Source organism: Lagopus muta, chromosome 27 (assembly GCF_023343835.1).
Source record: "Lagopus muta isolate bLagMut1 chromosome 27, bLagMut1 primary, whole genome shotgun sequence".
NCBI lineage: Eukaryota > Metazoa > Chordata > Aves > Galliformes > Phasianidae > Lagopus > Lagopus muta.
In genome coordinates this window covers 2,390,019-2,410,670 of record NC_064459.1, presented here as the reverse complement: position 1 = coordinate 2,410,670, position 20,652 = coordinate 2,390,019, and the positions used below count along the sequence as shown (strand labels likewise).

General features: G+C 55.2%; 4 protein-coding genes across 5 annotated transcripts; 1 reads left to right on the top strand and 3 right to left on the bottom strand.

Moving 5' to 3' along the window:
* Positions 1-669: 669 nt before the first annotated feature.
* LOC125685201 (prolactin-releasing peptide receptor-like) lies at positions 670-4,544 on the bottom strand. 2 transcript variants are annotated; one of them, XM_048928085.1, is made up of 4 exons: positions 4,221-4,544; positions 3,398-3,729; positions 2,733-3,241; positions 670-1,427 (listed from the first exon to the last, which is right to left on the bottom strand). In XM_048928085.1, exons 3-4 carry the CDS (start codon positions 3,137-3,139, stop codon positions 800-802), a joined length of 1,035 nt encoding a protein of 344 aa, XP_048784042.1. In that variant the 5' UTR covers positions 3,140-3,241; positions 3,398-3,729; positions 4,221-4,544; the 3' UTR covers positions 670-799. The 2 variants fall into 2 exon arrangements, with proteins under 2 accessions (XP_048784042.1, XP_048784045.1); XM_048928088.1 differs by lacking the exon at positions 4,221-4,544 and adding an exon at positions 3,784-3,815 and having other exon boundaries at positions 3,398-3,488.
* Positions 4,545-4,784: 240 nt separating this feature from the next.
* On the bottom strand, positions 4,785-7,163 carry LOC125685146 (nucleoplasmin-like). Its single transcript, XM_048927978.1, has 7 exons — positions 7,146-7,163; positions 6,532-6,569; positions 6,112-6,200; positions 5,902-5,984; positions 5,698-5,817; positions 5,434-5,527; positions 4,785-5,284 (listed from the first exon to the last, which is right to left on the bottom strand). The coding sequence occupies exons 1-7, from the start codon at positions 7,161-7,163 to the stop codon at positions 5,187-5,189; spliced, it is 540 nt and encodes a 179-aa protein (XP_048783935.1). The 3' UTR covers positions 4,785-5,186.
* ADRB3 (adrenoceptor beta 3) lies at positions 6,694-9,904 on the bottom strand. The gene is made up of 3 exons (XM_048928103.1): positions 8,658-9,904; positions 8,207-8,274; positions 6,694-7,828 (listed from the first exon to the last, which is right to left on the bottom strand). Exons 1-2 carry the CDS (start codon positions 9,902-9,904, stop codon positions 8,235-8,237), a joined length of 1,287 nt encoding a protein of 428 aa, XP_048784060.1. The 3' UTR covers positions 6,694-7,828; positions 8,207-8,234.
* Positions 9,905-15,633: 5,729 nt separating this feature from the next.
* Positions 15,634-19,869, top strand: EIF4EBP1 (eukaryotic translation initiation factor 4E binding protein 1). Its single transcript, XM_048928276.1, has 3 exons — positions 15,634-15,874; positions 18,263-18,433; positions 19,468-19,869. The coding sequence occupies exons 1-3, from the start codon at positions 15,727-15,729 to the stop codon at positions 19,497-19,499; spliced, it is 351 nt and encodes a 116-aa protein (XP_048784233.1). The 5' UTR covers positions 15,634-15,726; the 3' UTR covers positions 19,500-19,869.
* Positions 19,870-20,652: the final 783 nt, after the last annotated feature.

Genomic DNA, 20,652 nt, shown 5'->3' with positions numbered 1-20,652 from the left:
TGGAGAGCAGAACCCATCAGCTATAAATAGCCAGCTCCATTAGGTACACAATGTGCAATCACAGGCGGTGCAAATTGAGGCTCAAGCCCACAGCAAATTGCACCCAGGCAGTGGCCAAATGAGCCAGGGAAGGGTCAGCATGGCTTCTGCTGCCCACAGCTGCCTGGAATGGGGACAGCTCCAACGGTGTGGGTTGTAGGGACAAGGAGCTGCACCTGAGAGCACCTTTTAGTACCCAACAGGGCTGGAAGGAAGATGTGGACCAATGCTTCAGCAGGGTCTGTTGTGGCAGGACAAAGGGAAACGGTTTCAAGCTAAAAGAGGGAGATTTAGGCTGAGTATAAGGAAAAAGCTGCTTACAGCAAGGGTGGGGAGGTGCTGGCACAGGTCATCCAGAGAGGTGCAACCTAGAGACATTCAAGGTCAGTCAGCATGGGGCTCTGAGCATCTGATGGAGCTGTGGGCACCCCAGTTTATGGCAGGGGAGTTGGACCAGATGGCCTTTAAGGGTCCCTTCCAGCTCAAATGACCCTATGACTCCATGATTCCATGACCCCGAGCACAGCTCCATGCATGCAGGGCACACATTGCCAGCTTGCTGGTACGCATAGAGACACACCAGGTGTGACCACCTCATGCAAAATTCCATTCTCAACACCCAATCCTGGATTTAATGGAAGTCATACCATTAAATTAACGCGACAGGCAGCTAATTACAACCCAACCAAACTCCTCCTGGCTTTCCCAGGGCCTTATTTCATTCATTCAGGACTACAACACCCCGGTGCCGGAGCCAAGCTCAGAGCACAGCAGCAGCACAGTGGCTGGCTGGGAGGATTCGTGGCTCGCAGGAGAACATCTTGCGCAGCTCCCCACGGAAGCGGTCGTGCAGCCAGGCGTAGAGGAAAGGGTTGCAGCAGGCGGAGCTCATAGCAAACCAGTGGCACAGCAGCTGGATGAGCAGGAAATAATGCTTGTCGATGAGGTCGATGTCGATGTCACGGATGATGTTGAAGACGTGGATGGGCAGCCAGCACACCCCAAAAGCAGCCACCACCAGCACGATGAGGCGGAAAATCTTCCTCTTCCTCAAGCGGTCAGACTGAGCTTGGCTCTGCGTGGGATGCCCGGGCACCACGCGGTTCCGCAGCTTCACAGAGATGCACAGGTAAGACAGGGAGACAGCAGAGAGAGGCAGGATGTAGGTGACAATCAGCGTGCTGTAGGCGTAGGCCAGGCGCTGCTCCTCCTGCTCCATCCAGAACTCCTCGCAGATGGCAAAGCCCTGCTGCTGGAACTCCACGTGGTACGTGTGGGCCACAGCAGGGGCCACCAGAGCACAGGACAGCAGCCAGATGGCCCCCACCACGTAGATGCAGCTGGTGAGCGACAGGCGCTTCTTCAGGGGGTGCACAGTGGCATAGTACCTATGAGAGAGAGCACCCCATAGCCCTTAAAGTGTGGGGATGGAGGGTTAGGGTGCGTTTCCCACCCCAGATCATCATCACGGCAAGGCTGGGATTTCATGTGGCTCCTTCCCATTCTATGCTGCATGACAGCTGTGCCTCACTGAGGGAGAAACTGAACCCTCTGCCTGCGGTCAGGGCACAGCCACTGAGCTGGGCATGGGCTGGGAGTGCAGCAGAGCTCCAGCCAGGTTGTGCCACAGCCAAAGGGACTGGGATGAAACCACACAAGATGAAGCTCAGCAATGATTCACGGTGAGGACCATGGATGCTTCTGTAGTAGGAAGAACTCAAATTTCTGCTTCCATCCCCCCAAAAAGCGGCTTTGATGAAGAGCAAAAGAACAGGGCAAGCTCATGCAAGTTATACCTCAATCCACTGGCACAGAAGCTCAGCTCCACAGAGTTTTCTCAGCTATTCCACCTCATCCTCCCTTGGTTCTGCCTTTCCCCTTTGCTCTAAGGCTCTCTCCCCCAATATCAGTGGTTTGGGCTCTGCCTGGCTTGTGCAGCTTCTCTGATGAAGCCATGTATTTATGGAAACACAGTTTTCATACATTCCCTCCCCCTCCCCCCTACTACCATCAGGTCCTGCCTGTGTCCATTTCAGAAAGCACAAGCACTCTCCATCCAGGTGACAGAACACAATGTAATTTTGATGCAAATTGGTGCAGCAAAGGATGAAAACCCGGGAGGAAAATCTCTCTGCTCTGAGGTGGAGGAAGAAGGCTGCGCTGGGGCACTTTGCTGGAGCCCATCCCTGCTGTGCTCACAATAGAGCTGGTGGCATGGGAACATTGCAGACCCAGGCGTCAGCTCCGTTGGCACAGTCACAGCAGTGCCACCACCATTGATTTGAGCACAGTGAAGTTGCTGGGACAGCACAGCCTCCCGTTTTGGGTCCATGGAACTTTTATTTGGGGGCAAATCTGTACATTTCTAAACCACAGGCATCCACCAGAGAAGGCAACATCCAGCCTGAGCTGAGAACAGAGGCACTGCTGCCCAGTGACAAAGCCCCTGGATGCCCACACCCAGTCTGGTAGCATTGCCCACTGCGTAGCGCAAACAGCACCAAAAGTGCTACAGCTGGGAGCATGAATCCATCAAACAGCAGCTCTTCTGTAGCACCCGTGCAGCAGAAGCCCTGGGATTTTCCTTTTCCAGCTCTGTGCCCAGCACTGAACACCCTGAGCTGCACCACCGAGCAGCATCAGCCCCATCCTGCCCATGGTGGGGACCCCGTGCCACCCCCATGTCTCCTTACCTGTCAACTGCGATGGCCGTGAGCGTGAACACAGAGACATAGACTGTCATGGGCTGCATCAGGAACACAAAGTAGCACAGGAACCTCCCAAAAATCCATCCCTGCGGGTTGAAGGCGTACGCCAGGGTGAAGGGCACGCAGGTGGCACACATCAACATGTCCGAGAAGGCCAGGTTCCCAATGAAGAAATTGGTGACGTTGTGCATCTTCTTACTCTTGCAGATGACGTAGAGCAGCAGGTAGTTGCCGAAGATGCCGATCAGGACCACCAGGGCATAGCAGGGGATGATGAGGGGCTTGAAGGACTGGATGAGCTGCACCCCAGTGAACTGTGTGCTGCCGTTGGGGTGGCTCTGCAGGGCCAGCCCGGAGGAGCTGGCATTGGCACCATCACCACCGGGCTCCATGGCCTCTTTGGGGTGGCTGTAGGATATCCCAGGACCCCAAAACCCAATGGCTCAGGTGGCTCCCATGGACATGCCCTGAGCCTGGGAGTTCTCCGCTGCAGCCTGCTGGCAAGGGAATGGTGTGCAAGGGGGTCAGAAGAGAGGCAGTGCCAGCAAGCAGCCCCTCAGGGATGGCAACACAAAGTGGAACAGCTCCACGGAGGGAAGAGAAAGGAGAAAGAGGAGCTCTGGCCCCAAAGCTGGGAGGGATGCACTCACCTCAGCCCGGGCTCAGCAGCAGAACACGGAGCACTCCGGCAGCACTGCAGGAGGGAATCGCAGCTCCTCCAGAAAGGAGCTCCTAATGCTTCTGGAAATCACAAAGGACGTTAATGGGTAAACGAATAAGGATGCTCTGCTACTTTTGCACTGTTGCAGCCCTGCGCGCCTGCACTCCGCTCATCCGTCCCCGTAACGAGATTAGCCAGGCAATCCAAACGTCAGCGCTGGCAGCAGCCGGGCTGCACCGCTCCTCTGCTGCGATCCGAGAGGCTGCACTGAGGGTAACCCGCCGTCCTCCCCGAAGCCACTCCGGACTTTCGTTCAATCAGCTGCAAAGGGAAAGAGAGGAGCCGCGGGGGGGAGGAGGGAAGGAGGGAACTCACCGGCGCCGGCTCTGCCCATGGGGAGAGCATCCCCAGCACAGCACAGCTTCCCCCCCCCAACTGAATCATCTCAAACCACACCGCAGGCAAACTTTAATTTCCTGAGCTATTTCCACACATCGCCTCCCACTCTTCCTCCACACAGAGCTTACAGCTCTGACCGTTTCTCCCCGTATCAGCTGTCGTTTGGCTCCCGAGTCCGACTAAGTGAAGAAAAACCCACTCCAAAGATTTCAGAAGTCTGTGCTGTGTGCTGAATGAACTGCTCAGGGCTCCTATTGGTGTCAGCCCCAACCTTCACCTGCACCCAGTGCCACCCTCACAGTGACACAGATGGGACCACACACCTCACACTGGGGCACCAGGATGGTGCAGAGCCCAGCACCCTGCTCACTCCTCTTTGGTTCCCATGGCACTGAGTGCCATCTATTACTTACCTGGCAGTTGCCATGGTTATGCCAAAGCCCTCTCTGTGTTGCAGGATGCGGCCATAGGAGGGGTGAAAGCATGGCCAAGCACAGCCCTCCTGTTTCAGGGCACAGCTGCAGCCATGCAGGGACCACAGCGCTTTTGCAGCCAGGTCTAATTGATGGCTCATGGTTTGTGCAGAGTGAGTTCTGTCCCCACAACCCCGTGGGGCAGAGAGCTGCTCCTTTCAGGGTACCACAGCAAGGCAAGGAGCTGCATCACCATCTAAGTGCACTTTACCTGTTTGCTTCTCCTGCCAGCACACAACAGGAGAAACTGTCACCCTTTGATTTTTTTAGAGCAGCAAGGGTGGCTCTCACACAGGGCTGGGGTATTAAAACCCAGAGTAGGGATGGTGAGTGGGGAAGCACTGCTGTGCCCAGCAGGCATCTTTCCAAACTCATCCCATTGCTGTCAGCCCAGTGTGCCACCAGCCCACACCCAGCTCTGCTCCTCATTCCACTGCAGAGAAATTCCCAGCCAGCTGCTATCATGCAAATAACTGATTTGGGCAATTTTCCTCAATTGGGAGCTTTAATTTGATTACTTCAATGGCTGCTTGTTCTGAACAGACTTTGGCTGCATTTCCCTGGGCTGCTGTGAAGGCTGCAACGTAACTTTACTCTGTTTATCCAAACAATTGCCAGAGTAATTCCTACTGGAACAAAACTACCATTATGACTGCAGATTGATTGGCAAAAGGGCTGCACAGGGGGGACACAACACACACATTTTAAGACCATCTGGGAGGTGCCAGTGTAGGGAAGGGGCAATGGTGCTCAATAGGATGCTCTGAGACCCACAGCTCAGCAGCACGACCCACAGCATCCCAGCAGCAGCACAATCAGAACACGACTGAGATGGAGAGAAGGATCTATCCAAAGCAGAAGCCCGTTGTGTCCTTGTGTAAGGATCCATCCCATCCAGAGCTGCAACTATTCTCCATCCCGTGCTGCCCTGGCATCGTCCTCATCACCTCCATCCATATCCAACAGCTCTTCCTCATGGGCTTTGCACCTGGGGACATCTTCCACTGTGGGGAGGAGCATAGTCAGGCCCAGCACCCTGGTGTGGGTGCTTCCTACAGGGCAGGGCTCCCCATCCCCAGGGCAGAAGCTGCCACAAAGCCACTGCAGGACCAGCCCTGCTGCTATCCAGCCCCATAGCCCAGTTGGGACTCACAGGTAACGTGCTGCCCGCTGAGATAAACCGGTCCAGTTCCACACTGCAGCATGAAGGTGACAGGAGGGACGAACTCCAGACCTTTGAGACTGATCTGCAAAGAGCCAAAGCTCAGAGCACCCCCCCAGATCCACCCAGCCTCCACAACAGCCACAGGACAGGAGATGCACTGCAGCACAGAGCGCTTTGTAGGCACAGCCTGGACAATTCCAGAGCTGGAAAAAGCCCACAGATTACCTAGGGTGAATCATTCCCTGTTCTTACCATGGGAAGCACTGAGACACGCAGGGATGCGATGGGCACCGGTTTGTGGTCTCCATAGGTGTTCTTGGACTCCACAGCCACCACATGCAACTCATCCCTGGCATCGGCCCCCAGGGAGATCTGTGGGTTGGGCAGAGCCCCCGTGACAGAGCAGAGGCCCTACAGTAGGGCAGCACGGTGACACCAGCAAGCCCCACACCTTACCGTCTTCAGCAGGACCAGGTGCTCTAGGAAGTCATCATCCTCCTTCACCATGCAGCTCTGGCTGTTCACACCCAGCTCACAGCCTGTGGACACACAGCCCAGTCCCTGCGTGCACCAGCTGCTTCCCCTGCAAACCTCAGGGGTGCAGAAAGCAAAGGGAAAAAGCATCCCTTGCTGCCCCCCTGCAATGCACTGGGGGCTGCTGCTCACCCCATAGCACAGCAGCTGTCCTGTCCTCTGACAGCGACCTGAGAGCAGGGGAAGAACTGCTCATCCTGCACAGCACCAGGAACCAGGCCCTACAGAACAAGCACCAGAGAAAGCAGCCTTTAGCTGGCCTGTAATTGTAACAGGCAGAAGAAAAGTGACTTTAGAATGTTTAGAGAAGGTTCCCAAAGTCCAGAGCCAGGGCAGCAGCATGCTGGCAGCTCCCACCAGCACAGCTTGCTTTCTGTAAGAGTTGGAGGCAGCTAGAGCAATGCCTTATTGGCTGGGAGAGCACAGTTAAATGAGAAATAAAACCACAATGACAGCATTAAGAACAGCACAGCCCATTGAAGGAGGCTCGTCCAGCACTAAGGGCTCAATGGAAACCAACCCCAGCCCCACACGCTGCCCTGCAGCCCCCACCTGGCCAGAAAAAGCACCGAACACGAGCTCCCCTTGTGCTGCAAATAAAGAGCAGCGGCAGCCCATCAGCGCTGTAATTCGGAAATGCAGCGCAGGTGCTGCGGAGGACAAATAGAGGCTCTCAGGTGCTGTCAATGCATTCTCAGAGCTTCTTTGCTCATTGCTCGGGGCGGCTGCAGACAGCAGTGAAGAGCCACAACTGGTTCGAAGCTGCAGGACCGCCCCGGCGGATTTGCTTTTCTCTTTATTCCCGTTACACGTTACGAGTTCCGCGCAGCGCCGGGAGGTGGCACTGAGGCTCCGGATGGTCGCCGTGGCTCCGCTCGGACCCCGCAGCCCGATTCCAAACGTGAATGGGACGATGCGGTTGTTTGCTGAGCCGGCAAACCCCGGGATGGGGCGCAGAGCCTCCCTGAGGCTGTGAGCAGCACAGAGGCTGTGCCCGGTCCTTGGGAGGGACCCCCAGGCGCTATGGGGATGGGTGCCCGTGGGCATCCAGCCTCAGGCAGCCCCCTACCCTTAGGAAGGGCAAGGCGCCGGTGATGCAGGTGAAAGCTGCCGAGTGATTCCCGAGGTTTATTTCACACAAAAGCATTACAGTCACCACGACGCACGTTTACAACCGATATCATCCCCGAAGTCCCAGCGAGGTTGGACGGTGCGGACACAAACACCCGTGTTTTTTTGCACAGCGCCCTCTGTGCCGCTGTGCTCCGTGCTGTGCATGGAACGGCCGTGCAGCGGTGCGGTGCTGCTGCCTGTTCCTACAGCACGTAGAGGCTTCAGAGCAAGAGCAGAGCATCGCCGCCGCCAGAACCCACAGCATCGTGCAGGGCTCTGGGGAAAGCCTCTCCTGCAGCACTCTTTATCCCTCTCTCCTCTCCCGCCTGTGCTTTTCCCTTGCTGTGGCTCCCAGCATCACACCCGGCTCCGGGAGCTCACTGCAGTGTTTGGGGCAGGACCCAGTGCAGATCACGGAGCAGTTTCTTGCCAGCAGGAGATCCTCTTTTCCTTTGCCAGCTACACAACCCGGGAAGATGGGGTCCTGTGGGCGAGCAGAGCTGCTGGTCACCACGTCCCAGTGCCAATCCCTATGGGGTGGCAGTGTCCCCATCCCCAGAAGCTGTGCTGGAACCTCATCGTGAAGGGCTCAGGATCTTTTTGCTGCTGCCTTTATCTCTCCAGCACCAGAGGAGCCCCTTTGCTCTCCGTGTGGGTGCGTGCACCAGAGGGTCCTTCCAGCGTTGTACCCTCAGTGCCACTCCTCCTTCCCCACACAGCGTCCCCGTCCCAACATCTGCAAGAAGACAGCAGGAGCTGATGGTGTGCATCCCCCCAGCATCACAACTCTGGGGATGCAAAGCAACCACTCCAGGAGCTGAGCCCCTGGAAGGAGAGAGTGCAAAGAGGGGTCCTGGCCTCAGCAGCAGCGTGCAAGCTGCTCTGAAGGGGGTTAAGCACTCTGGGCAGCACAGAAATGTGTCAGCAGACGCCTGCGTCAGCTCACATGCCCGATGCAGGCACATGGCTGTGACCCAGCCAAGGGCTGAGCTCCCCCAGGGAAGGGGACAGCCAAGCTGGTCAGAGGGGACTGTTGCAGAGACAGGGGTGGCCCTGCTGCAGCCACACATTGGGGTCTCCTGTGGCACTGCTCCCAGATGGAACACACACTTACAGTGCTCCCTGCTCTGCTGCATTCCCAGTCAGACCGAGGGACCCGCCGGCATCTCTCTGCTGGTGAACCTTAAACGAGAGAGCATAGAGAGTAAAGAGCCCACATCCTCCCCATAACAGCAGGGGCTCCCTGAAGTCATCGGGAGTGAGGGGAGAAGGGAAAAGATCCCAGGGACAGGAACACTCTCCTGGTGTGGTGGTTTTACTACCTGAGGAAATGAACCTCATTCCGGTTGTTGGGGCATTCCCAGAAAGGGACAAAGTGCCCAGGGAGGCACAAAGAACCTCAGCTCTGCAGCCTGGCAGAGGGGTTTAGGGAAGCTCAAAGGCATTGGGCAGCAGTTCCCATTCTATACCCCATCCCAGTGCTCTGCATTCATCAGACCACAGCCCCATCACCAGCAGTCCCCCAGAACAGCACCCTGCACCCCAAGCACGCACACAGTACTCACTCATCCAGCTGCTCGCACAGCATGCTCTGCGTGCCCTGCAGCCAGCACTCGCCCAGAGGCCGCTGCTGGTGGCCACCAGCATGGGATGAGGCGTTCTCCTCCCTCCTGCCACTCCCCTGCACCTCGCTGTCCTCCCTGAGCTGCCCGGGGTCCACAGCCTTGCTGTCCTCCACAGGGTCCCCCCGAGGGCTGAAGGCACAGGAGCAGTGCTGTGGGTCCTGTGGGGCAGCGTGCAGCCGGCGGTCGGCGCGGCGCGGGCAGCAAAGCAGCTTGCGGAAAGCGCTCCTGAAGTCGGGGCTGCGGCAGTAGATGATGGGATTGAAGGCTGAGTTGACGTAGCCCAACCAATTGAGGAAGAGGAACAGCTGGTCGGGCACCAGCGGCCGGCAGAACACCTTGATGATGTTGGCCACGAAGAAGGGCAGCCAGCAGAGCGTGAAGGTGCCCATGATGATGCCCAAGGTCTTGAGCGCCTTGTGCTCCTTGATGGCCAACAGGCGGGACGGCCGACGCCACCGCCCTCCCCTGGAGCTGAGGCTGGGGTTCTCCTGCAGGAACCTCACCTTGTCCTTGCCAATGAGCTGGACGTGGCGTGTGGCCACAGCAAAGACACGGACGTAGACGAAGATCATGACGAGCAGCGGCACGTAGAAGGAGACAGTGGAGGAGACGATGGCGTAGGTCATGTTGGTGACAAAGTCACAGCAGCGTGGATCATCGTAACAGCGCACCGCCTGCTCGTCCGCCCCGTCCCGCCACCAGTGGTTCATGATGGGCAGGAAGGAGATGAAGGCAGAGATGGCCCACACCATGCACACCACAGCCCACGCTCTGCCCTTGGTCACCAGCGCCTCGTACTGCAGCGGTGCCGTGATGGCCAGGTAGCGATCCACGGCGATGGCGCACAGCGTCTCGATGCTCGCCGTCACACACAGCACGTCCAGAGAGGTCCACAGCTCACACACCACCGTCCCATAGGGCCAGTGGCCGCTCAGCAGGATGGTGGCCCCCGGTGGCACCACCAGCAAGCCCATGACCAGGTCGGCGCAGGCCAACGAGGTGACAAAGACGTTGGTCATGGTCTGCAGCCGCGGTGTCTTGGCGATGGCCACGATGACCAGCAGGTTGCCGGCCACGATGACCAGAATGGTGATGCTCAGCGCGGCTCCCACCGCCCACTGCCGGCTCAGAACGGCGGCCCAGCTGCAATTAGGGACGGTGCCGTTGCCTGCGGGAAGCGGGGTCATCACTTCGGCGGGGGGGGCGGGGAGGGAGGCGGCCCAGCTCCGTGCACTCCTTTGCCCCCCGTGCGCTCCACGGCTGCCGGGGCCGGAGCGGGGCTCGGGGCGGCCGCCGCCGTCGAGGCTGCACCGACGTCGCACTCCGTCCGCGGCCGCTACTCGGAGGAGGAGCCTTTAAAGGCACGGGGCGGCCCCGGGCTGCCCCTTTGCGGAGATCAATGAAAGCAGAGCGGGAGCACCGCCTCCCTGCTGCCCCCGGGCCGGATACCCCCGACACTGCGCAGCCGGACCCAACTGTGCCCCTCACCCCACTCGCCTTTATTCTCCGAGTACACGGCTCCTAGTTCCTCACTGTGCATCCTGCCCTGCATCCCAGCTCTTTGCTCCGTGCTCCTCTCTGTTCTCCTCGCATTCCAGGGTATGCAGTGAAGACACCGACCCGGCTGCCATCAGAACAGGGATGGCAAAATGACAGCCTCACCCCAAAGAAATCATCCAACAGCCTCTCTTTCACCCCCACATTTAATGCCTGAACCCTTTCCCCAGCTTCTGTAACCACGCACTGCTACCCCCTTAAGTTTGAGTCAGTGCTGGTGATTTTGGGATCCCCATAATCCATCCTTTGGGATGCCCAGGGAGATGGGGGGCACCGTGCTGCTCCCATCCCTGCCCCTGTTCCCAGTGCTGCTCCTTCCAAAGGCCCCTGGGCAGACTCCAGGGCAGGGCAATTTTTTCACTATCAGCTATTTATACAAATACTGGAACTTCTAAGACGGGCGCTCTCCAAATATGGCATTTTGAAGTTTTGGCCAAATGGGGGGAATGTTGACAAAGAAGGAAAGGAAATGTGTAAAAAATTATCCAGTTGGCATTTCTTCCCATTCATGAGCTAGCAAAACAGAGCCCGCTTTTTTTTACAAGCTTTATCTTTACAAGGCTGTTTGGGTTCTTCAAAGCGGTCAGATGAACTCTTGATGCAAACAACCCCTTCAGCTCCAGCTCTGGCACTAATTGCTGGCACAGGCTGAGTTCTGAGCTTACTATTTCCAGTGTGAGGTGTCCCTGGGCTCAAACGACGCATGGCATGAGCAAAACGTGCACAGGGAGAGCCACAATCTTCTTAGTGTGTGATGGCACACGTAACCCCAGTGTGTGTTGGCACGTGGAGCCATAGTGAGTGTGTATGAAAGAATAAAGAAGTGCTGTGGGAATGGCAGTGGATAACAGAAAATGAAGGCTTTTGGGTGTTTTACTGCATGTTCAGGGCACGCTCTGACCACCTGCCTGCTGCCATGTGGACACCTATATGAGATCCTTCCTCCTGAGACTTCCCCCTGAAAACACTGAGTGTGGCTCAGTGTTTTCATCCCACTTCTGCAGCTGGAGAAGCTGAAGCCCAGATGGCTGCTCCACCAGCACAGCATTCGGCTCCTGGCAACGAGCAGGAACCCACCAGCAAAGAGGCTGGAAATGCCTCCTGCAAAACAGAGATCCTGCACAGCTCTTTCTTGCTTTCTCCTCCTGCCCCCTTTGTCTCCCTGCTGTCCCCCTCCAAGGCCCAGCAGCCACCACGGCATGTGTCCCCTCTGCCACCTCTGCCATGTGCCACCTGCACAGTGCTGAGCAGTGGGAGCCCTGCCAGCCATGGGGACCCATGGGGTCAAGTGGCTGTTTGGAAAACTCTGGGAAAATATGTTTATGCCACAGATCAGAGCAGCTCCCTTGGCTGCTCTGTTGCTACAGAATAAACAATGGATGTTTTAAAAATACATCTTTATAGATAGAGACAGGATGGATTAGAGAAGATCCCTCCTTGGAGAGAGCAGAATTGCAGTGGGAACAGGCAGAGCAGCACAGCTCTGTGCTCTGGGAGCTACCAGCACCCATGGCTGTGTTTGGAGGGGGGAAGCCCTCACCTGGTCCTGACAGTCTGGGCACAATGGCACTGCTGCCTATGGGGATGTAGAGCCAGCTAGCTCCTGTCCTGCAGCCTTCCCCCATGCCAAGGAGGCAGCGTGCACACAGCAAGCCCTAACAATGTGTGTAAGGCCCACAGGGAGTGCTCAGGTCCTATTAATCCCCTGTACCCAGCGAGGGAATGAGGCATACAGCAGTGCCTGGCACAGTGCAGGTAGGGGGGAGCACTGCTGTGAGCTTTAATCCTCCACCTCTCATGTTCAGTTTGTAACTGCACCCATGAGCCCCACAGAGCTGGCTGCGCCCTGGCTCCAAGGCATGGAGGAGGCAGAGAGGAGGGAAGGCAGCATAGAAGTGATGGGCACACGCCAGCTTCTCCTCCCAGCGTCATTAAAAGCAGCACACTGAATCCTGCCAAGCCTGAGTCAGGCTGATGCCACATCAGGATAAAACAAAAGCTTTTTATAGCTGGGAACTCTTGCTCTCCCCAGCGCACTGTCTGCATGCTTGCTGTTACAGAACAAGTGATAAAAGCAGCGTGAGCCACTGCAGCATCGCCGCTGCCACCGCAGGCTGGGACACAGGTTGGGTGCTGCCAGCTCCTCTTCCTCATCAGGACAGGAAAAAGAAGAGCTCTGCGCAGAGCAGGGCAGAGCTGCACCCAGTTCAGCTTTGCACCAGTAAGGGATGGTGCCAAAGGGCTGCTGGAGCCAGGGCTGCATTGCAAAGTGCAGCGCATCCCCAGGGCCACACGGCCACGCTGGTAGGGCAGGAGTTGCTCAGGGAGCATGGATTTAACCCAAACCCTATGGCGTGGCATTGGGATGGAGCACTGGGGTGGGCACGGGGCAGGGCAATGGCAGTGGCTGTTGGCAGTGGTCCCTCTCTGCCTTTACTGTTTGTGCTGGTGATTAGTCTGGGGCTCGCCGTGCTGAAACATTGGGAATAGTTTCCATATCGGATTCCCAAATCTTTCTTTGAAGTTGTTTGGGACGATCTGTCAGCACGTTTCCTTGTCAGCACATAAACAGGCTGTGAGGGAGCATTAACCCCTGGGTACTGCCTGTCCCAGGAAGGCCGGAGGAAGCACTGCATAAACTCTGAGCTCTCTATAAACTCTCCTCCCCGAGGGCTGTCGGATGGGCTCAGCCAGCTGCAGGAAGTGAAGCATTCTCTGCACCAAACAATTCAAACTAATAAAAATGGGATGTTCTGCTGGCTTCCGTGCAAGCTGCCATTTTTAGAACCAAGTTGGCCAAGGCAGGCTCCAAATCCACCACATCTGCAAGGGATGCACGGTGTGCTCCTGCCCTTCCCATCCCAGCCCTGTGGGGGGGGCGGATGCTTCAGGTGGGAGCGCAGTCAGGTGTGGAACACAGAGCACATGGCAAAGCTTCCAGGGCATTTCCAGCCCCTGGGCTGAAGGGATTTGCTTGCTTTTATGTGCTCTGCCAAGGCTTTGCAGACATGCTCACAAGTGCTTCTCCCTCTCTCCTGCTGACTGGTTTTCCAGCAGCTATTGCTAAAGAAAAACAGAAGTGGAGGGGAAGGAGGGACGAGTCTGCAGTAACAGTGGCACCAATTTCACACACACACACACAAAAAATAATAATAATAATGTGGAAAATTCTATTAAAAAAAAAACAACAGCAAAAATAACATCTGAAAGCAGCTGGGTTTGCAGACAGAGAGGGCAAAAAATCCTTCGGGTGACAGCAGGGTGAGACCAGGCAATGTCTCCAGACTGGGGTTGGATCCTGCTGCTTTCAGATATCCAAAACCCCAATACAGCCCCACGCACCACCTGTGCCATCCCCATTCCCATCTTTATCCTCATCTACCGCAGCCCTGCAGCCTGCCCATGCCTGTCCCTGCTGTGTTTGCTCCATGTGCAGAAACAGGGAAACAACAGCAGCAATGGCAGCGGCCACATCAGGCTCAGCTCTCCCATGTCATCACGGCTATTTTTCACCCCACGCTCCTCCTGGTTCTGGGAGCTTTGTCAGAAATGTGTTGTAAATGGGGAGAAGGTTCATTCCTGAGGGCTGTGCTGCTGGGTTCAGGCAGTGGGCAGGAGTTAGCAGTGGGGCAGTGGGGGATGCTCCGGCACCTGACGTGTGGCTGAACCCCACTATTTGTGCCAAGCAGCCGTGAGCATGAGATGTGGCTCCTGAAAACACAGCTCACGCTGTGCCATTCCCTGCCGTGCCAAATTCCTCTGCAGAGCACGAGCCAAGCAGCACCCAGGGTCCATTTAGGGGTGCACAGCATCCCCTGCACACATCGTCCCCATTCGCAGGGCGGAGGCACTTCCCATGGGCAGGATGGGTTTGTTTACCGGGGGCAACTTTGATCTGCACAAACAGCCCTTGGGCGGGCAAAGTGGATGTGGGTTTGGCGTTATCTGCAGTGGTGATCAGAGAGGAATGTAAACACGGATGGGGTGGAAATGCCGCAGCACATAACACCCCCAGCTGCCTTCCCCTTGGCCATGGGTGGGTGCCATGGGGCACCCATGAAGAAATACCCAATATTTCATGACCCACGGGGTGTGTTCTCTACGAGCCATAGCAGGGAGCTGCCTCCAATGGGAGCCTGCCAGAGGAGAAAGATTTTCACAACACCCCTTCCCTGTTTCCACAGGCAGCAATTCCCAGCAGTGGCCAAATCAGCGGTGTGCAGAAAGGACAAACACCTACAAGTGCATTTCTGTTCCCAATTTAGAAGGCAATGGTGATAACCTTCTATCGCACGAGGATGATAAAGGCTTTCCAGCTCTTTTGGAAAGATGAAATACCCCAGAGATGAGCACGTTGTCACCAGTGGGTGCTGCCAACATGAATTGATGCTCCCAACATAAGTGCCTTATTTCCAATGGAACTACTGCTGATGTATTGCCCACAGTTGGCTGCTCCAGACCTGGTCCAGGTGACTTCTCCCCCTTTTCTCTGCTTTTTATCTTCAGTCCAAGTGGGAAATGAGTGGCAGGGAGGGATGAGGAGGAAGGGCCATTGTTAGGACTGTGCATTCCTGAGGCTGCTCAGTGCCAGCTCCATCCCTGATGCAGAGATATTATCAGCATATATGGGAATGACACTGCTTCCAGCTCAGGGCTGTCCCCTGACCCTCTGTTGGGGCTGGGGGCTCCCAGTAGCCCACAGTCCTGTCCCCCCTGACCCGAGATCCCATGGGATGCCAGGCACTGATGCCAAGACAGCACAGAGATCACGGCTCCCAACCCCACCCCAGCCAGGATGTGCCCCAACAGACGACCTCCCCGCAGCTCCTTGACCCCATAATGGTCTATTCTCTGTGAGCAGGAGGAGGAAATGGCCTCAGGCCTCGTTAAGCGGTGCCTGGGCGCCTCTCTGGGTCGGGGGTCAAGGCTGGTGTCACCCTGCACGGCCGGACGTGGTGTTTTCCTGCCCAGTGCACGGTGATCGATGCAGCAGACAGCGAGGAGAGGGGGTGGGCGCTGCCACATGCAGAGACCCTGGGGTAGGCAGGAGGCACTGGGACAACTGGGAGCAGTGGGGAATTCTTAAGTGCACTGGGAGCACTGGGGGGTTACTGGGAGCACATGAACCCTGTAACAGCGCATTGATTTCGCGTCCTGCAGGACCATCCGGTACCGGAAAGGGGCACCGGCAGCAGCGGGCACAGAAACCACGCGTGCTCCGCCTCTCCATAAGCCCCGCCCCCTCATTGGACCACGCTCCTGACGTCACGCCCCCTCATTGGACCACGCCTCTCTCTCGGCCACGCCCTCAACAGTTTAGGCCCCGCCCATGAGCGAAGACACCCCCCTCCGTTTCCCATCGCACCGCGCGGCGGAAGGGGCGTGGCTTGCACCGGAAGCGGCGGGCAGGCGGCGGGGCGGCCGCAGCAGCAGCAGCCCGCGTCCCGGCGCCATGTCGGGCCGCTGCTGCCAGGGACAGACACCGAGCCGCGACATCCCGGGCCCCGGCAAGCGCCTTGCCCTGCCCGACGGCGCCCCGCTGCCGCCCGGCGATTACAGCACCACGCCGGGGGGCACCGTCTTCGGGACCACGCCGGGCGGTGAGCGCTTGGGCCCGGGCTGTGGGCCTGGACTCGAGCTGAGGGGTCCGGTGTGGGGGGGAGGAGGGCTGTGCGGTGGGGCCGTGGGTTGGGGTTTTTTTTTGGGGGGGGTTTCTCCTTTGCGGGGGTCCTCGTGGCCCAGCGGGGCCGTGCCGGGGTTTTCGGGGCCGCCCTCCCGCACCCAGGGCTCGGATTTGTGCTTTTCTCTTTTTTCGCCTCTTAGAAAATCAGCCCCGCTGCTGAAAAAGGTTTGATGTGAGGAGCGGGAATGATGAAACCGTTCTTGAAGCCGTGCCAGGAGAACAAACCGAACGGAGGCAGAGCATTGTGTTCTGTGGGCCGTTCGGGCGTGCGTTCTCTTCACAGCATAAAATGTTCCGTGGGGTAAAACGTAGAGAGAAAAGGGAAGTCGGTGCTGCTGATGCAGGCGTGTTTTGGATTGGGGAAACTGAAGGGTTTGTGTTACTTCTGCCACGTCCCCCCTCCGATGAAAGCAGCAAATAGCTGAAGGCACTTAAATAGCACTCACAGTAATCATGTCATGGAAGAGAGGAGAAACAGAATGCTTCTCAGGCGTGCTCCAAGTAGCTGAATGGAGATGGATAATAAGGCTGCAGTGCAGCACAACGAGCCCTCCAGGGTTATCGCTTGTTTTTCTGTGCTGCAGAGTTAATGAATGTCCAGAGTGTGGAAGGAAAGCACGGAGCTGTTTGCTATGAGGGTGTGCACGCCTGGCAAAGCCCTGGGCTCTCTCCTTTGACAGCGCAATGCTTTTGTGCCCGGGTCCCAAAGGAGAGCAGTTCTGAGAGTGGTTTTCAATTCCTTTCACACCGAACTGCCTTTGTTGAAACACTGAGGTTCATTAGAGGTGCTTGGGGGTGAGCCAGCTCAAACCTGGAGAGCAACAGCAAATGTCTGCTGAGAGAAGCCTGGGACTTACTGCAAAGTTGCTGAAGTCAGGAGGAAGAAGCAAATCATTGCCGTGCCAAAGAATAACTGAGCACTGGGATCTTTGAAGCCCCCTCTGGCTGCAGGCAGCGCTCGGGTGAGGGGTGGAAGGAGGGCTCAGTGCCAGCCCTACTGGGTCAGTGTCAGCCCCAGTGATCTGCAGGGTCAGCAAAGGGTTGGTGGGGTGAGGAAAGTCCCTGATAGCACAGGAAAAAGCTGGTTTTCCTGACTGTGGGCAGCAGAGGTTAAAAAAAAACAAGCACAGTGTAAGGGAACGAGGAGCGTGTAAGAGATGACGTGTGACCTCTCAGCAGAGCCCTGTTCTTTGCTATTCCCTTCATGCTTGCCTTGGCACCATGCCCTTTGCTGAGGGCACACTTTGTCTTTCCCCGAGCCCACGTGTGCCTGAGCAACATGCAGCAAGAGCTGCTCTGTGCATCCAAACCCCTTTTGGAAGCTTTGAGCCCCTCTGCTCTGCTTGCTGTGGGTGTCAGCTTTCAGGAGTGCTGGGCACGTGAACCAGCAGATGAATGCATGGGAGGGAGAGCTGCATCTGCCTGTTATGGACTGTGCTCCTGATACTTGGTACATGAGCTGCAGTTCTAGGAACTGCTGTCCTTGCTGTCGCAACCTCCCTGTAATTTAACACTTAGTGCTCAGGCTGTCAGTTGTCCTTATCGAATCCAGGCCAGCTGCCACGCTGCAGTTCTGAATTGGATTCATTCCCCTCTGTGATCAAGCAGAACGGCTCAAACTCAAAATATTTTACTGGGGAGTAGCTTCCATTTGTTTTGGGAGCTCATTAGCAGGGTGATTCGATGTCCTTGAAACGTAATACACCGTTGCTTGGGGTTTTTTTAACAGTGCTTCAAAACAAAGTGAGTTTAATGTTGCTGGGCAGATGTTCTTGGAGTTTGTTTGCCTGCATTTGTGTGCTTGTAGCTGAAGCTTTTCAGGCAGTGCTCAAGAAGTTGCTTTTCCCTTGTGCCTGGAGGGAAGCAGAGCAGCAGGGCGGTTTGCAGCATTCCTTCTAGGCACAAAAAAGATGTTTGTCAGTAATTCCCTGAATGAGGGCCGTGGTCTGTTTGGAGGAATCCGATTTTCTGTGCGTGGTTTTGAGCTTTTTCCAGCACCAGTTCCTTTACTAGGAATGTGCTGTTCGTTCTGGTGTTATTCCTAGAAAACAGCACGGAGTTCCAGCTCTGCAGCTCCCTCTGTGCCTTGCTGGAGCTGTGCTGCTCAGGCAGGAGGGGGCAGGATGTCCTCTGGTTGAACATTCACTGTTTGCTGTGGGTTTTCCCGTGCTCTGCACCATTCTAACATAAGATCCGCTGCAAGCAGAGTTTTGGAGTCTCTCTTTCCCTCTTTGCTGCTGCTTGGGAGGTGACACAGATATACATCAAAATCCTAAAATCTGACCTCGTTGATTTTTCCTTCCAGGAACCAGGATTATTTATGATCGTAAATTCCTGATGGAGTGCCGTAATTCTCCGGTTGCCAAAACACCACCTTCTGACCTTCCGGACATTCCAGGTGTTACCAGCCCCATTGTGGAGGAGTTAAAGATTGAAAACAACCACGTCCAGAACTATGATGAGAAAGCAAACGTAGGTGGGTACACGAGGACAAGTGAGCGTGCTGCTGCTTCCTACATGGAGCCAGGAGATCCCTGTAAACCACAGCTAACACCAACAAGTTCTGAATCATTTCACTGTAATTTGTGCTGTTGCTGCTCGTTAATTAAGCATTTAGGATCTCTCCTGTGGTGAGAGAACGGGTGCAGCTGGGTTTTTTTTGGCCTTTATCCTCTGCCACATCTCAGCTGTTTGTATTTTTATAAATCAAGTTATAATTCAGGGCAGGAATTGGTTGGGAGTTTTTTTGGGTGCTTTCTTGCAGCTCTGCTTCAGATTGCAGGGTGGAAGTTGGTTCACAGCAGAATAGAGGGCATTGACCAGTGTGCACATGAACACATCTGAAGTTACTGGAGCAAAAAAGAGCAGCTGCTGTTGTTGAGATTGCTCCTTGAAGGAACCTGAACCTACCAAGTGTGATTGATGGTCCTAATCCCTAAAAATAAAGGTCTGAATGCTCATTAGCTGGCTTCCCTGCTTACTCTAAGCCAAATCTTTGCAGGGTCAGTGTTGCTTAATGGCTTTTTTACACACTGGTGACCTTTAGTGGCTCACTGGCAAACTGAAGCATTGGCTGCATGCTGTGTGCCTGCTTGGCTCTGCCTTTTTGGTTTTTAATCCAGAGAAGTTCTGCTGTCAGAAATAGAGCCCTGCTGTTCCTGCTGGCATCCTATCAGGTTGCATGAGCTAGGGAGACATCTATACAGGTAACTGAGGTAAAATATCTCTCCTGTCACTGGCAACAGAAGTCTGCAGCAGTGAAATCCAGGTGTAGAAGTGACACAAAGGGCGTTTCTTCTGCTCCTGGCTGTCTGCCTGAGGTTCACTCTGAGCAGAGGGCCTGTATTCTGCTTGCACAGGCTGCTCTTGGTGCCAGACTCGCTTCCTGACTGCAGACCTGAAGTCCAAACGAATGCATTTCTTAGGCAAGCCTGAAGGCTGTTTGACTACAATATTTGGTGCTTAATTTGAAGCTTTTAGGACTCTCATACATTTGCTCTGTCTCAACAGGTGAAGAAGAGCAGTTTGACATGGACATCTAAAGCACGTGCCCTGAGAGTGCTTCTCCAATGAAGAACCAGGACCTTGTTTGAGGATTCCCACCAGCCAGGCTTACAGCAGCCCATGCCTTCAGTGCCTTCCTGTTTCTTGGGAAAGGCAGTTTATTCCCTTCTGAGAACAGAGTGCATCCTGTTACAAGGACTGAAGCTCAGCCTCTCCGTGTGGGTGTGAATACAGTGCAGACCCTGCTGATTGCTGGGGTGCCAGGGGAGACAGCCTCAATGATTGTTTTTGTTTCCAGTTTTATGCTTTTGTTAATCATTTTAATACTGTAAAAGTTACAGAAATGCAATATGAGGGAGAAATAAATCATTTGGACTCTCCTGGTATGCAATAAATATTGGTTCTGGTCTGTATTCATTCCAGCTCACGGGAACTAGCAGCCTGTTGCAGAATTGGGGTGGTTTTGCAGTCAGGCTTGGGATCAACATCTGATGACTGCAGGAAATGTGTGCTCAGAGCCTGCTTCCAGAAACAGTGATCAAAAACTCTCCATCGTGTGCTTTCAGGTCTTTTGCCAGGTCGTGGTGCAGATGTCCCTGAGCTTTTTCTCCTGCTCATCCTCTCAAGGCTCAGTCAGGCTTTAGAAGTGTCTCATTGAGTTCAATAGGAGCCACCTGAGGTGCCCTGATGCTCTGTGCTGCAGCTCCTGCCCTTCCAAAACTGCCCATCTTCTCCAGCATGTGAGCAAACTGTCACGTTTCCTAGGCTTTCTTTATGATTCGTGCTGAAACTTGTGTTTGTAGGCATCCTTCTTATCATGTAATGGGAAGGAATTAAGGTTTGTGAGTTTAACTTGGGAGGCTGGAAATAAATTTGCTTGATTTTGAGGGATTTTCAGCTCTCCCCCCAAAAATACATTTACATTTCTGGTCTCTGTGCAGTGTAACCAATGTGAATTATGCAGTAGTCTCTAACGTGCTGCTGTGCCATTGCTTTAGAGGTGGTGCTAATGCCTGAGGAGGTGTTTCAAAGGGAAAGAAAGCCTGTTAGGACATGGCCTGAACTTGGGACTTCCTAAAAGACAATGAGCGTCTCTTTAAATCACTCTTGGCCGATAATACTTAAATATCTGCTAATTGAGCTCAATGGTGGCATTATGACCTGCAAGCCTTTAATAACAAGTAACAAAAG

What these genes read in the sequence shown, in the direction of transcription:
- EIF4EBP1 (XM_048928276.1), top strand. Translation starts at nt 15,727, where the DNA reads ATGTCGGGCCGCTGCTGCCAGGGACAGACACCGAGCCGCGACATCCCG. An exon ending in CTTCGGGACCACGCCGGGCG is followed by an intron (nt 15,875 to 18,262) that starts GTGAGCGCTTGG and finishes TTTTCCTTCCAG; the next exon opens with GAACCAGGATTATTTATGAT. An exon ending in TGATGAGAAAGCAAACGTAG is followed by an intron (nt 18,434 to 19,467) that starts GTGGGTACACGA and finishes CTGTCTCAACAG; the next exon opens with GTGAAGAAGAGCAGTTTGAC.
- ADRB3 (XM_048928103.1), bottom strand. Translation starts at nt 9,904, where the DNA reads ATGACCCCGCTTCCCGCAGGCAACGGCACCGTCCCTAATTGCAGCTGG. An exon ending in CTGTGCGAGCAGCTGGATGA is followed by an intron (nt 8,275 to 8,657) that starts GTGAGTACTGTG and finishes CTCTCGTTTAAG; the next exon opens with GTTCACCAGCAGAGAGATGC.
- LOC125685146 (XM_048927978.1), bottom strand. An exon ending in TCGGTGCTTTTTCTGGCCAG is followed by an intron (nt 6,201 to 6,531) that starts GTGGGGGCTGCA and finishes CTTGTTCTGTAG; the next exon opens with GGCCTGGTTCCTGGTGCTGT. An exon ending in CAGCGGGCAGCACGTTACCT is followed by an intron (nt 5,285 to 5,433) that starts GTGAGTCCCAAC and finishes TCCTCCCCACAG; the next exon opens with TGGAAGATGTCCCCAGGTGC.
- LOC125685201 (XM_048928085.1), bottom strand. Translation starts at nt 3,139, where the DNA reads ATGGAGCCCGGTGGTGATGGTGCCAATGCCAGCTCCTCCGGGCTGGCC. An exon ending in ACGGCCATCGCAGTTGACAG is followed by an intron (nt 1,428 to 2,732) that starts GTAAGGAGACAT and finishes TCTCTCTCATAG; the next exon opens with GTACTATGCCACTGTGCACC.